The sequence below is a fragment of the Octopus sinensis genome, linkage group LG25 (genome assembly GCF_006345805.1).
Source record: "Octopus sinensis linkage group LG25, ASM634580v1, whole genome shotgun sequence".
Classification (NCBI taxonomy): Eukaryota; Metazoa; Mollusca; class Cephalopoda; order Octopoda; family Octopodidae; genus Octopus; species Octopus sinensis.
In genome coordinates this window covers 4,708,152-4,724,658 of record NC_043021.1, presented here as the reverse complement: position 1 = coordinate 4,724,658, position 16,507 = coordinate 4,708,152, and the positions used below count along the sequence as shown (strand labels likewise).

Genomic DNA, 16,507 nt, shown 5'->3' with positions numbered 1-16,507 from the left:
CGTAGGCTCGAAACGTTAAAGACTTGTTTTATTTATATTTCCTGAGCGCCATACTAATACAATTGTTCGTTTGTTTTCCACCTGCCTTCGTCTTTTGTTTATTTTCATAAAGCTTCCCGTTATATGTATATATATATATACACAAGTGTATATATATATATATATAATATATATATATATATATATATATATACACATACACTTTTGTAAATATATATATACTTGTGTATATATATATATACAATTGTGTGTGTGTATATATATACACTTGTGTGTGTATTTATATATATACATACACACACATATATATATATATATATATATATATATATACACGCACACGCATATACACGTACGTGTGTGTGTGTATAAGTTTGTCTACATAGGTGTATAAGATGTGTATGCATATGCGTATATGCGTATGTGTAAGTTTGCACGACCTACATTCCTTTGTCCAGTCTGTCGTCCTATTATTTCCATTCAGCACACAAACAAGCGTGGACCACTATAAAAGAGCAAAACGCGACACGTTATTTTTTGTCATCACTGTTTTTCTACACCAGTTAAGTCGGAAAAAAAGAATTATCGCCAAACATGATTTCCATCTGTTTCTTCGTTTTATCATTGGTATCTGTTTTTGCAGGTGAGATATTCACTTCATTGCGATTCATTGACATGTGTTTGTAAATGATATGTAGGTGTGTGGGTGTGTTTATATACTCTTTACTCTTTTACTTGTTTCAGTCATTTGACTGCGGCCATGCTGGAGCACCGCCTTTAGTCGAGCAAATCGACCTCGGGACTTATTCTTTTGTAAGCCCAGTACTTATTCTATCGGTCTCTTTTGCCGAGCCGCTAAGTGACGGGGACGTAAACACACCAGCATCGGTTGTCAAGCAATGCTAGGGGGACAAACACAGACACACAAACATACATGCACATACATTTAAATACATATATACGACAGGCTTCTTTCAGTTTCCGTCTACCAAATCCACTCACAAGGCTTTGGTCGGCCCGAGGCTATAGCAGAAGACACTTGCCCAAGATGCCACGCAGTGGGACTGAACCCGGAACCATGTGGTTGGTAGGCAAGCTACTTACCACACAGCCACTCCTGCGCCTATATGTTTATATTCTTAAGTATATAATTATGAAAATATAATTATAATTAAGGTGCTGGAATGCCAACGCTTATACGCTACAAACCACTCTAAATTTTGTCTTCTATTTACAACCCAAGGCCGAATGCCTTGGATTGTAAATAGTCATTACACACACACACACACACACACACACACACACACACACACACACACACACACACACACACACACACACACACACACACACACACACACACACACACACACACACATATAGGCGCAGGAGTGGCTGTGTGGTAAGTAGCTTACTAACCAACCACATGGTTCCGGGTTCAGTCCCACTGCGTGGCATCTTGGGCAAGTGTCTTCTGCTATAGTCCCTGGCCGACCAATGCCTTGTGAGTGGATTTGGTTGACGGAAACTGAAAGAAGCCTGTCGTATATATGTATATATATATATATATGTATGTGTATATTTTTGTGTGTCTGTGTTTGTCCCCCCAACATCGCTTGACAACCGATGCTGGTGTGTTTACGTCCCCGTCACTTAGCGGTTCGGCAAAAGAGACCGATAGAATAAGTACTGGGCTTACAAAGAATAAATCCCGGGGTCGAGTTGCTCGACTAAAGGCGGTGCTCCAGCATGGCCGCAGTCAACTGACTGAAACAAGTAAAAGAGTAAAAGAGTATATATATATACACACACGTGTATGTATGTATGTGTGTGTGTATATATGTATGTATATGTATGTATATGAATTAACGTTTTGGCTAGTTTACAGAATAGTATATTGGAAAAAATAATTAGGTTAGTCAGAAGAAATGAAGAAATTAATCCTTTGTTTATTGAACTTTTCCCCTTCAATAGAGCTGCAATCATTTGCAATCGCTAGACAAAAATTCTTAATTCATTTTATTTCATTTCATTTGAAATGTTTCTATATTTGTGCCGAGTGTCTTCCCGACTCCTAGGGCAAAGAAACTCATAGTATACATTGGTAGGCCATTAAACTAAACTCACTAGTTCGTTCATTTTTTTTTTAAAGTTAAATTAAAATACATGGGTAGTAATAGTTCTCACATCGACAATGCTCTTCTCAATACGAGTGATGTACCAGTTAAGATAATCTTTTGCACTTCTTGCAGGGATGGTATTATTATTATTATTATTATTATATTATATTATTATTATTATTGGCCAGCTGGCAGAATCGTTAGCACGATGGCTATAATGCTTAGCGACTTTTCGTCCATCTTTTACGTTCCGAGTTCAAATTTCACCGAAGTCATCTTTGCTTTTCATCCTTTCGAGGTTGAGCACTGGGGTCGAAGTAATCGATTTACCCATTCACCCGAACTTGCTGACCTTGTGCTAAAATTTGAAACCATTATATGTATATATATATATATTATATATATATATATATATATATATATATATATTATATATATATATATATAATTTTAGATTTTTAATTACTATATTTGTTGATTATAATTTAGATACTTATTTTTATGTATTTATTATTTTATATTTATTATATGCGAACTTAAATCTAAAAATATTAATAGTAATGATTTTGTTAAATAATTTGGTAATTAAATATTAGAGTATAACTGAGTTAAAGATATTTGATAGTTTATTAATGTTTTTTTTAAGCCAAATTATATCTTCACAGATAAATGCATATTTCTTTCTATTTTTTTTTTAACCTTAAATATTAAATATTTAACATAATAAATGTGTTGTAGGAAATAATCCCAATGTTTTAAGTTTCAAATTTAGTTAATGGAGTTTATTCTATAAGAAAAATTATTATTTTATTAATTTTTTAAATAAATATTGTTTAACTCTATTTGCTTATTTATTTAACTGTTAGCGTTAACCTGAAGATTGGCTATAATTTTACATCGAATTTATTTCAATTAAATCTAAACTTAATTGTAATTTGAATTTAATTGTAGCCATGAAACGTACTTATTATATATTGATCATTCATTTTTATGCTTTTTGAGATCTAGTTATATGTTTTATAAAAATATGTAATATTTGTTATTTATGTTTTGGTTTATGTCTATCACTGTTTGAGTTGCATAACAGTAGTTTTATCTCTAATTTATCTATATATATATATATATATTATATATATATATAATATATATATATTATATATATATATATATATATATATAGTAATACATACACGCCTCCACCACACATACACTAGAAACGCATACATATATCAAAGGGTAAGTTGCCTAAGAATTCGTAAGTCACAAAAAGTAGGGACTCTTATATTTGTCAGTAGAGGCCGTTATAGGTTCTTCCTTAACTCGTATGCGAAAGTGACTTGTATATCGGCTGAAATGGATCTATAATACTGCATACATATTTGTATGCGTGTAATTCTGCTAGTTCGCCGCCTTAGAAGCGCTGTTAATATTGCTATTATATTACAGTCGGCAAGCTGACAGACTCTCAGGCACGCCAGACAAAATACTTAACGGCTTTTTCTGTCTTTACGTTCTGATGTCAAATTCCACCGAGGTATACTTCGCTTTTCATCCTTCCGGAGTCGATAAATAAGTACCAGTGGAGCACTGGGGTCGATCTAATCGACTTAACCCTTCCCCTGAAATTTGAAACCAATATTACTATTATATACTCTCTTTTACTCTTTTACTTGTTTCAGTCATTTGACAGTGGCCATGCTGGAGCACCGCCTTTAGTCGAGCAAATCGACCCCAGGACTTATTCTTTGTAAGCCTAGTACTTATTCTATCGGTTTCTTTTGCCGAACCGCTAAGTTACGGAGACATAAACACACCAACATCGGTTGTCAAGCGATGTTGGGGGGACAAACACAGACACACAAACATATATACACACACACACACACACACACACACACACACACACACATATATATATATATATAATATATATATCTATATATATATATATATATATATTATATATATATATATACATATATAAGACGGGCTTCTTTCAGTTTCCGTCTACCAAATCCACTCACAAGGCTTTGGTCAGCCCGAAGCTATAGTAGAAGACACTTGCCCAAGGTGCCGCGCAGTGGGACTGAACCCGGAACCATGTGGTTGGTAAGCAAGCTACTTACCACACAGTCACTCCTACGCCTTATAATTCTTTTTGTTTATTTGTAATTACATATATGCTTATATACCTATGTATCTACATATCTATCAATGCGTTTTGATGTTATATTTTTACACAGCACCACCAAGGACGCAGATTGTAGAGGGAAACCCAGCGTTGTTCTGTGAAATGCCATCACTTGTGTTCCTGAAGATCTACAGAAGCTTTATCATGGGTTATAGGATGTGTGGTGGAACACTAATCAGTCCAAATTACGTAGTCACAGCTGCTCATTGTCTGTAAGTAACAATCGCGGTGGAGGTGGTGTTGGTTTTAATGCAAGGTGGTTGCGGTGACGTGGGGTGGTGCACAGTGGAGTGTTTGAGGCAGCGTAGAGTGGAGTGTGTGAAAGTATAGCGTGGAGATGCTGGTTGGTATGAGGCAGGTTGTGTGTTTTGGTATGGAGGTGACGGCATTTTGAAGGGCTGGCAGAAACGTTAGCACGCCGGGCGAAATGCTCAGCGGTATTTCTCCCGTCGCTAAGTTCTGAGTTCAAATTCCGCCGAGGTCGACTTTGCCTTTCATCCTTTCGGGTTCGATTAAATAAGTACCAGTTACGCACTGCGGTCGATGTAATCGATTTAATCCGTTTGTCTGTCCATGTTTGTCCCCTCTGTGTTTAGCCCCTTGTGGGTAGTAAAGAAATAGGTAATGCAAGGTGGTTGCGGTGACGTGGGGTGGTGCACTTGAGTGGAGTGTTTGAGGCAGCGTAGAGTGGAGTGTGTGAAAGTATAGCGTGGAGATGCTGGTGGGTATGAGGCAAATGGTGTGTTTTGGTATGGAGGTGACGGCATTTTGAAGGGCTGGCAGAAACGTTAGCACGCCGGGCGAAATGCGTAGCCGTATTTCGTCTGCCGTTACGTTGTGAGTTCAAATTCCACGGGTCAGGTGCACCATTTGCTATTCTCATTATTATTCGCTGTTTTGAGGACTGAGGATGACGTATCTGAAGACATGCACTGAGGCTGCGAAATCTCCAGCGATTTCTTAACGGTGAACAAGTGATCGCCGTTTGAAAGATGGAATTGGTTTCACAGCTCGTTTCTGTTCGAAGGCATCTGAAATGTTTTCAAGCGCTCACAGCCTTCTCTCAGCTGGGTAAGTATTATCTAGAATTTCCACCACAGCGAGGGAACTCTAGACATCAACAGAAATCAACTGATTAGTCCATTCCGGTCTATTAATAATTTCTAGAAATCTTTGGCCTGGTTATCATCATCATCATTGTTCGACCGTGGTCGAGACAATGGAATTTACCATGCTACGCCAGACTTCACGGTCCATCATGGCATTACGGAGGTCCTGTTGCTGGATGCCTGTATCCCTAGAGATTACATCAGGGTAGGAGAGTATGCGCCCTCTGGTATTGCGAGTAGATGGCTTCCAGAGGAGAAGAGTAGAAATTACTTCTTTTTCAGCTCTACAACAATGTCCAGCAAACTGGACTCTCCTTCCTTTCACAAGAGATGACACAGGTGGTAGTTTCCCATATATTTGCATTTTGGTTGGATGACGCCTCCACGAGAGATTTTGAGCTCTCATAAGGAGGCGAGTGTAGGTTCCATCCAACCGCCTCTCAAGCTTCTTTGATAACGTCCAGGTTTCTGAGCCATGGTAGTGCTACCGGGGTTGGGGGCATCGCCTACTGGATATAAAATTTACAGGCATAGACGTGCTCGTACGCGATCAGCACAGAGTGATGAAACCGTTCTGCATGCACTTCGTCCCGTACTCGAGAATCACTGACCTGTGGGGTAATGTTGAACACGTACTGCTGCGTGTCGGGCGGATCTGGCCATCGGCTGAAAACCACTGCCTTCTTTGGCCATAAAGGGTAGATAAATTTTATATGTCAGGTGGCTCTGACGAAAGAGATTGCGTGTTGGACCAGACTGAAAGGGATGAAAACAGACACTTTCTTTTTCGGTCAAACTTGAAAAAAAGACTGAGAACTGAAAGAGAAGTGCTGTCTTCAAGCAAATTCATTGCGAGTGCCAAGCATGGTCTGAGTGAATGGGCTTACTCTGAGGACATTTTTAAAAGTGGAGACAAGGTGCTCTGACAGGGGGAAGGTTGCTTCAGTGGTCAAGGTGACCGTGGTTTTGTGGAGCCTCGGAGTCTCTCTTACTACAGGGAATTTTACTTGTTAAAATTTTATTGTTGCCATGTTTGTTTTTGCTCCAAATTTATTGACTCGTAAAACCTCCCTATTTTCTGCAACCGTGACCTTGAAATGTAACCGTGACTAACCTCAGAAGTTATTATTAATATTATTATTTTATCTTTAGTGAAGGGCTCATCGATCATGTGGAAGTAAATATTGGATCATTGAATAAACATGAAACTGTACAAGATGTTAAATCAACAACGATTTTTCACCATGAAAATTATACGAGAACAGAATATTTCATTGGTAAGCCGATATAGTTGAGTGTCTATTTGTTTCTTCTATTGTGATTACTTTTTAATATTTGAATATTGTTACGTGTAGTTTGGATTCTAATGGGAAAGACAACCTGTTGTAAACCATTGTTGTGTTACGTCTTTATTTTACATTACTTGATAGACGGACGACGACATTACAGTGTAGTGTTACATTATATACTTCACACACAGTTCGTACTGTTCACTAACAAATAGTGCCAAGAGTAGGGAGTAGTTTGGCATTCGCAAACACACAGATATGAATGTGTAACAAATATATTAAGGCGGCGAGCTGGCAGAAACGGTTAGCACACCGGACGAAATACTTAGCAGTATTTCGTCTTTACGTTTGAATTCAAATTCCGTCGAGGGTCGACTTTGCCTTTTATCCTTTTGGAGGTCTTGAGTCAAGACTATTGAAAAGGTTGCAAGACGCAACGAAAATTTTAGGAAAATAAGAAATAAGAAATAAGTGGAAATTTTACCAGTGAGTTGTGTTAAATTATAAGACACAAAAAGAAAATGACTCTCCCCAGACACAACAGAATGTGCTTCAACACACGAACTCATATAAAGAATCTTGCAAACCATATCCAAAAATGAAATGAATAGTAATGAAGATATCACTTGAAATATTCCACGTCTGATGTTCACTTTTCTAAGTCTTTGTTCCTTCCAATCAATTCGGTATTCCAGTGTTTCATACTTTCAATAACCATTTTTTTCTGTATTTTCTGTATTTTCTGTGGCTCCAAACATGTTCTATGTTTAACGTATCCAACTGTGTGATACTATGTCATGGATGGAAGCACTCCGTCGGTTACGACGACGAGGGTTCCAGTTGATCCGAATCAACGGAACAGCCTGCTCGTGAAATTAACGTGTAAGTGGCTGAGCACTTCACAGACACGTGTACTCTTAACGTAGTTCTCGGGGATATTCAGAGTGACACAGAGAGTGACAAGGTTGGCCCCTTTGAAATACAGGTACAACAGAAACAGGAAGTAAGAGTAAGAGAAAGTTGTGGCGAAAGAGTACAGCAGGGATGACCACCATCCCCTGCCGGAGCCTCGTGGAGCTTTAGGTGTTTTCGCTCAATAAACACTCACAACGCCCGGTCTGGGAATCGAAACCGCGATCCTACGACCACTGGGCCATTGCGCCTCCGATTGGATAGAGATGAAGTTAAATAACGGCACTGAGATTCCTTAATAGTACGGTAATTGTTTTTGTTTAGAGAAAGAAAAACTCATTCTAAAATCTCTATCGTTCGTTTCAGAAAATGATATTGGCCTTTTACGACTTGAAAAACCTGTGGAGCCTGTAGAGTGTGTTTTACCAATTGACATGGCTGAAGAATCTGATGTCTTTGACGATAAAACCTGTATTATTGCTGGATGGGGAAGAACTGGCCGTAAGTTATATCAAATGCTATGAATATATATTAGGTTGGAAATAAAATCCTGTTGCATTTTGTCATTGTCCTTTTGAGAGTACTTTTACAATATTTACGGATAAATAAGCTTTATTTTTCACATTTTACTGTTCTTTCTTTCTTTGCAGATTACTTTATCGGTTAAATTCGGGTCAATTTGAACCTTTTAAAATGAGTTTAAATTAGGCCTAAATAAAATCCTACATGCTTTATGAATTCATAAGGAGCTCTTCGTGAATGGAAATTGCAAGAAATATTTGTTCGGTCTATTGAAATGAATCAAAAGTAGTACCCGAACTAGTTCTGTAGTGCACCAATTGATGGCAGCGCACGGTTACATGCGCAGTGAGAGTTAACAGTGACCTTCATGAGGCAGTGTGCTGAGTGACATCACTGAATTAACTTTGCAAATTGGGAAATTTGTGTTCTTGTAATCACGTGTATTCTGTAGTCGGCGGATTTTTGTCATGGACAGGTAGTTGGAACAAAGAGCCGACATGAAATTTTGCGTTAGATTTGGGAAGTCTGTTACAGAGACAATACCAGTGATATCTTCGAAACATGTGTCGGAAGTAAAAGAATTTGAATAACATCTGCCTTTAACTCCATTTATATATATATTTATATATAGGCGCAGGAGTGGCTGTGTGGTAAGTAGCTTGCTAACCAACCACATGGTTCCGGGTTCAGTCCCACTGCGTGGCATCTTGGGCAAGTGTCTTCTACTATAGGCCCGGGCCGACCAATGCCTTGTGAGTGGATTTGGTAGACGGAAACTGAAAGAAGCCTGTCGTATATATGTATATATATATATGTGTGTGTGTTTGTGTGTCTGTGTTTGCTTGACAACCGATGCTGGTGTGTTTACGTCCCTGTCACTTAGCGGTTCGGCAAAAAGAGACCGATAGAATAAGTACTGGGCTTACAAAAAGAATAAGTCGAGTTGGGGTCGAGTTGCTCGACTAAAGGCGGTGCTCCAGCATGGCCGCAGTCAAATGACTGAAACAAGTAAAAGAGTAAAAGATATATATATATATATACGCTCAATGAATTTGTTTGTCCATTTATTTGTTTATTTTACACTAGCAGTATCGCTATGCGTTGCTAGGGTTTGTAAGGGAAATAACTATATAAGCATTTTTAGTGAGTTATAGCAAAAAAATGCATTAAAAATGGAATAAAAAATGATGGTAATTTTTTTTTTAGATCGTTGACTAATCGTAGATATTTTTAGAGAGTTACTTCCCTTATATAATAGCGAAAAAATGCATTAAAATGGAAAAAAATGATGGTAAATTATTTTTAAAATCGTAGACTCATCGTAGACGCGCGCTAATACCCAGAAGGGCTCGATATGAATCACGACTATAAGATACCCGGTTTTGGTTAAACTGCACGGCAAAGTGTGGGAGTAGTTAGGAATCTAAATCGTAGGAGACAGACACTCACACAACTTCACTTTTATATATACAGATTTTCAAATACCAAAATCACCCCTCCCCCAAACACTAACTAACCGAAACTCATTTCTTTCTTCTTTTAGTCGACGAAGGCCATTCCGATGTTCTGCTCAAAGCCGTCGTTCCTGTTATTCCAATTGAGAAATGTAGGAAGCAATCGTCCCTAGCTATTTCAGAAGGGTTCATTTGTGCTGGTGATTTTATTACAGGCGGAGCGAGTATATGCAAAGTAATATATGTTATTTAATAGTTTCATCTCTAGTTTTATGATCCATTGTTTTAGCCATTATATACACATACACACCTTCACAACCCATATATATGTATACATACATACATACATACATACATATGTGCGTGTATACATGTGCATGTATGTATGTATGTATGTATGTATGTATGTATGTATGTATGTATGCATGCGTGTATCTATGTATGTATGTATGTATGCATGCATGCATGCATGCATGTATGTATGTATGTATGTATGTATGTATGTGTGTGTGTATGTATGTATGTATGTATGCATGCATACATGCATGTATGTATGTATGTATGTATGTATGTATGTATGCATGCATGCATGCATGCATGTATGTATGTATGTTTGTATGTATGTATGTATGTATGTGTATGTATGCATGTATGTATGTATGTATGTATGTATGCATGCATGCATGCATGTATGTATACATGCATGTATGTATGTATGTATGCATGTATGTATGTATGTATATGTATGTATGTATGTATGTATGTATGCATGCATGCATGCATGCATGCATGTATGTATGTATGTATGCATGCATGCATGTATGTATGTATGTATGTATGTATGTATGTATGTATGTGTGTGTGTATGTATGTATGTATGTATGTATGTATGTATGTATGTATGTATTTGATTCTCTTTGCAGCTTATTATCTTCCCTGTTTCATAAACTCCTTCGTCTCCTCTTTTACTTCTAGGGAGACTCCGGCGGTCCTTTGATTTGTCCCAAAGGAAACAGAATGGTCCTTGCGGGAGTGATATCACATGGTCTAGACTGCACCAGAGAGGCCAGCCTCTTCACTAGCATTCCTTACTATAGAGAATGGATTGAAAATATTATGAACTGAGTGAAACAATAACATCATGGTTACTATGGTTACTACTACTACTACTACTACTACTACTACTACTACTACTACTACTACTACTTACAGCAAGACAAAGGATAGAAGATATCTTAAATGTATCCATATTGTTTTTCAAAAATCAATAATAAATAATTTCTGTATATATTCAATTGCTTTGTTTTTAAGTTGTACACTCCAGCAGGGGATGGATGGTGGTGATCCCTGCTGTACTCTTTCGCCACAACTTTCTCTCTCACTCTTACTTCCTGTTTCTGTTGTACCTGTATTTCAAAGGGGCCGGCCTTGTCACTCTCTGTGTCACGCTGAATATCCCCGAGGACTTACGTTAAGGGTACACGTGTCTGTGGAGTGCTCGGCCACTTACACGTTAATTTCACGAGCAGGCTGTTCCGTTGATTCGGATCAACCGGAACCCTCGTCGTCGTAACCGACGGAGTGCTTCCTCCCCTCTTTTAAGTTGTAAAGACAACACAGATCTCAATTTTCATAATTTGGTTCTATGGTCACGTTAGTTTGGGTGGTAGGTTTAACACATGCAATGTTAGTTTCAATGGTCGATGTAACATATCACCACCACTTTGTCCTTGGGTGGCTGGCGCTAACGCTCCACTTGATTTAACACCAGCACCTCAGGTGTCGTTAAGGTAGTAGGGCCAGTCATACAACATACCGAAACTAGCACTACTAGAAATATGAATATTACGTAAATATTTTCAATACTGTGGTTGATGAAAGGAGCACAACGGAAACAAGGAAATAGGAAACAGAAGTGCAATAAGGTCTTACCTGACAGGGGATGAAGTCGGATGGCCTTCAGCCAACTTGCTCGCGTGTTGTCGTCTCGGTGCCTTGCTGGGGTCTCTCGCAGCCGGTCGATGCCGCACGTGCGTTGCGTCTGTCGCTTCCGCTTCCGCCGGCGCATGCGCCCTGCAAGACCTGTAAGCATCACTTCCGATTCCGCCCGTCCCGTCACACTCCTTCATCACCACACCACACGCCCCCCTGATCTATAAATCACTGAACCGGCTTCCTCACTCGCTCCCGCACCCGAAACTGGTTTCATAATCAGCCAGCCAGGGAGGAGGGTGCCGCTCCCTCTGTGGTCGCAGCGCGACCCTAGGACTTGTTTCTGGTGTGTTGCTGTCGACCTCGTCATCCTGTCGGTTGTTTTCGTCCTGCCCACTGTTGCTTGTCCATCCTCTGGGGCATGGACAATCCTCCGTATGTCCAAAACGTGGCGTGGCATACCATCGATGGAGATGTTATTCTTCGAACTTACGGAGGTTATTGTCCCCTTTCCCCATTGCGATGTACACCGTGCGTTTGGGGGTTTTACCCAGACTTCCTCCCCGACCCGCACGAAGGCGTGCTCTTCCTCTGCCCCGGGTTGCATTGATTTAGTACACGGATGCCTCCACTCGTACCTGAATATTGCTCTGTGTGGCACCGATTCCTCAGCCTGTCCGGATCGGGGAGACAAGTTGTACCAAAAAACTGCTTCAAGCGGCGAAATGTGCCCTCTTTCCGCTATGGTCTTGACTGTCCGATGGTGCCTCTCCACGATCCCGTTACCGCCCGGCCTATACGCTGCTCTGAACAAGCGTCGCACGTTCCACCGATCAAGCATAACCCTCAATGCTTCCGAACGAAATGCCGCCCCGTTGTCCATCAGTAGTTCTTCCACGGGACCTCTCTCTAAAAATATCCCGTTCAGGATCTGCACGATCTCGTCAGCAATGCCCGATCTCAACTCCCTCCAAATGGCCAGCCGGCCCGGCCCACAGTCGACCATGGAGAGGTACGTTCGCTGACGGTAGTGTGTCACATCCACAGCTAGCCTTTTCCAGTTCTGCTCCACGGAAAGGCTTCCCTGTTCATGCCCACACGGAGCAGGGTCGATGGACTGACACCTGTCGCAGCTCCCGACCACCTTCCGGACGCTTCTCCTGGTCACGTCAGCATCAATCTTTTTTGCCAGATACAGGGTCCTGTCCACACCCAGGTGATGCATAGCGTGCAATTTCTTCAGCTCGGAGTCATCCAACCGACACGCCGCAGCTATCCCTCTCCGCGCCTCCTCCGGTTCTTTTTCGTCCATTTCTAGGTAGAGCGACAACGCACTTCCTTCCAAATACAGGGCCATAAGACTCGCCACGTCGCTTATGCTCTGCAGTCTCGCCACCAGCCTGATTTTCTGAATCCAGGCCACTACATCGCCTTCGCCGTTAAAAGGTCTGACGACGTCACTGGCGATCCTAATTTTTGCCGACATCGTGTTGAAAAAAATGTGAACGCTGACTAAACGCCGAAATAGCTTGTGGTTGATGAAAGGAGCACAACGGAAACAAGGAAATAGGAAACAGAAGTGCAATAAGGTCTTACCTGACAGGGGATGAAGTCGGATGGCCTTCAGCCAACTTGCTCGCGTGTTGTCGTCTCGGTGCCTTGCTGGGGTCTCTCGCAGCCGGTCGATGCCGCACGTGCGTTGCGTCTGTCGCTTCCGCTTCCGCCGGCGCATGCGCCCTGCAAGACCTGTAAGCATCACTTCCGCTCCCGCCCGTCCCGTCACACTCCTTCATCACCACACCACAAATACAATACTTATTTCTTTACTACCCACAAGGGGCTAAACACAGAGAGGACAAACAAGGACAAATGGATTAAGTCGATTATATCGACCCCAGTGCGTAACTGGTACTTATTTAATCGACCCCGAAAGGATGAAAGGCAAAGTCAACCTCGGCGGAATTTGAACTCAGAACGTAACGGCAGACGAAATACGGCTACGCATTTCGCCCGGCGTGCTAACATTTCTGCCAGCTCGCCTTTCAATACAATACTACTACGCACTGCATACACATATTAGGTTGATCTATTTTTCTTTCTCTTTCTCTACAACAGCCATATAAGGCATTGCATGCATATGTTACATAGAATACTTGTCATACAATACCTATTTCTTTACTACCCGCAAGGGGCTAAACACAGAGAGGACAAACAAGGACAGACAAACGGATTAAGTCGATTATATCGACCCCAGTGCGTAACTGGTACTTAATTTATTGACCCTGAAAGGATGAAAGGCAAAGTCGACCTCGGCGGAATTTGAACTCAGAACGTAACGGCAGACGAAATACGGCTACGCATTTCGCCCGGCATGCTAACGTTTCTGCCAGCTCGCCGCCTATGTTACATAGAATACTTGTCATACAATACCACACGTAGGTACTAATTACCTACAATACTCGTAATGTAAGGAAACATTCCACTGGCTCGAGGAACCCCTGTGCAATATTTTAATAGTCTTATGCACACATATCTGCACAGGAGAATTAAAAATTACTGCCGATTTTAGCAGTTTTGTAACTTCTTGCGGAACCCCTGGACTGTACTGGCGGAACCCTAAGGTTCCGCGGAACCCTGGTTGAAAACCACTGCCGTAAATACTCAACAAAATTAACAAAGTTCACATGTGCCACAGAAAGTCGATACCCGTGAGAAGAACACAACCTGCACTGCACAAACAACACACAATACAAAAACTAATACAACAGAAGGCTTAAACCAAACCCTATAACAAAACAAACTGATACGATACAAAATCACCCCACCCCCCGCCCCAAATGCAGCGCACACCAGGCCTCCAGCACAAAGGTGCAACAAATGATGCAATAGAAAGCTGCTTGAAAAATATCAGATACTCTTTACTCTTTTACTCTTTTACTTGTTTCAGTCATTTGACTGCGGCCATGCTGGAGCACCGCCTTTAATCGAGCAACTCGACCCCGGGACTTATTCTTTTGTAAGCCCAGTACTTATTCTATCGGTCTCTTTTGCCAAACCGCTAAGTAACGGGGACGTAAACACACCAGCATCGGTTGTCAAGCAATGCTAGGGGGACAAACACAGACACACAAACATACACACACATATATATATATATATATACGACGGGCTTCTTTCAGTTTCCGTCAACCAAATCCACTCACAAGGCTTTGGTCGGCCCGAGGCTATAGTAGAAGACACTTGCCCAAGGTTCCACGCAGTGGGACTGAACCCGGAACCATGTGGTTGGTAAACAAGCTACTTACCACACAGCCACTCCTGCGCCTATCCAATTCGATGTCGAAAAATAATAGAGGTGATGACGTTGGTGACGGCATAAGAGGATTAGTTTTAGCATGAAGAAATGGAAGTAGGTCTATACTCAGGTGACACACTCTTAGGGAAAGTTAATATCAAAAGAGGAATTTTCCAGGGGTACTCGTTGTCCCCTTTGATATTTGTCAGTTTAGTATTAAGGAAAGCAAAGGCAGGGTATCAGTTCAGAAATAGTAATGGAGAAATTAACGATTTGCTCTACATGGATGATCTGAAGCTTTTTAGTAAGGATGAAAGTGATAGATTCCTTAATACAGACTGTAAACCTCTTCAGCAAAGATATAGGCATGGAATTTGGCATAGGTAAGTGTGAAATATTAGTCATGAAAAGGGGACAGGTAGTCAACAGTGAAGACATCCAATTATCTGATGACCAGACATTAAAATCATTAAAGGGAGGAGAGAGTTATAAGTATCTAGGAGTATTAGAATCTGATAGATTACTAACTACAGAAATGAAAATGAAAACTGAGGAGTACATCAGCAGGGTGAGGAAGCTAATGAAGTCAAAGATAAATGGTCCGAATCTAGTGAAGACTGTAAATACTTGGGCAGTAACATTACTTAGATACTCAGCAGCTTTTGTAGATTGGACGAAAACTGTATTAGCAAGGCTAGACAGAAGAACTAGGAAGGAATTCAATATGAATGGAGGGCTCCAGCCAAAGGCAGAAGTAGCAAGGTTATACTTACCTAGAAAGAAGAGTGAGAAGAAGGTTAATATCAGTAGAAGACTACGTGGAGTTAGCTAGCATAGATATAGACTCCTATGTAGGTAATAGTGAAGAAAGTTTATTAAAAGCTAGAGTCACAGCAAAAACCCAAACGAACTTAAAACCCAGAAAAAAGAACAGAAATTATCTGACTGGAGAAGGCATTTCCTGGTAGATTCCCGAAGATAGTTTCAGGAAATAATAGTAGTAAGACATGGTTATGGCTGCAGAAAGGAAAGTTGAAGAGGGAGACAGAAAGTTTGTCAGTAGCAGCACATGATCAAGCATTAAGGACTAATTGGATAAAAGCCAAGATAGCAAAAACCAAGTAGATTCCCAATGTAAGAGGAAAGCGTTACTCATATAGTAAGTGAATGTAGCATGCTGGCACAGAAAGAATACAAGAAAAGACACGACAATCTAGAGAGAGTAATCCACTGTGAAGGCACATGGCTCAATGGTTAGAGCGTCGAACTTACGATCGCGAGGTTTTGAGTTCGAATCCAGGATCGAGCTGCGTGTTGTGTTCTTGACACTTTATTTCACGTTGCTCCAGTTCACTCGGTTGTATCGGCCTTTGCCTTTCCTTTGGATAACATCAGTGGCATGGAGAGGGGAGGCCAGTATGCATGGGTGACTGCTGGTCTTCCATAAACAACCTTGCCCGGACTTGTGCCTGAGAGGGTAACTTTCTTGGTGCAATCCCATGATCATTCATGACCGAAGGGGGTCTCAGCAATCCACTGGGAGCTATGTAGAAAGCTAGGACAAATGGTACGAACATGAACCTATATATATATATATGTATATATGTATATGTATGTATGTATATATATATATATATATATGTGTGTGTGTGTGTGTGCATATATGTATATATATATATATGT

At 40.6% G+C, this 16,507-nt stretch overlaps 1 protein-coding gene across 1 annotated transcript; it reads left to right on the top strand.

Annotated features, from left to right (window-relative positions):
* The first annotated feature begins 484 nt into the window (after positions 1 to 484).
* Positions 485 to 10,892, top strand: LOC115224431 (chymotrypsin-like protease CTRL-1). Its single transcript, XM_029795333.2, has 6 exons — positions 485 to 643; positions 4,364 to 4,523; positions 6,573 to 6,697; positions 7,988 to 8,122; positions 9,687 to 9,832; positions 10,573 to 10,892. The coding sequence occupies exons 1-6, from the start codon at positions 595 to 597 to the stop codon at positions 10,720 to 10,722; spliced, it is 765 nt and encodes a 254-aa protein (XP_029651193.1). The 5' UTR covers positions 485 to 594; the 3' UTR covers positions 10,723 to 10,892.
* Positions 10,893 to 16,507: the final 5,615 nt, after the last annotated feature.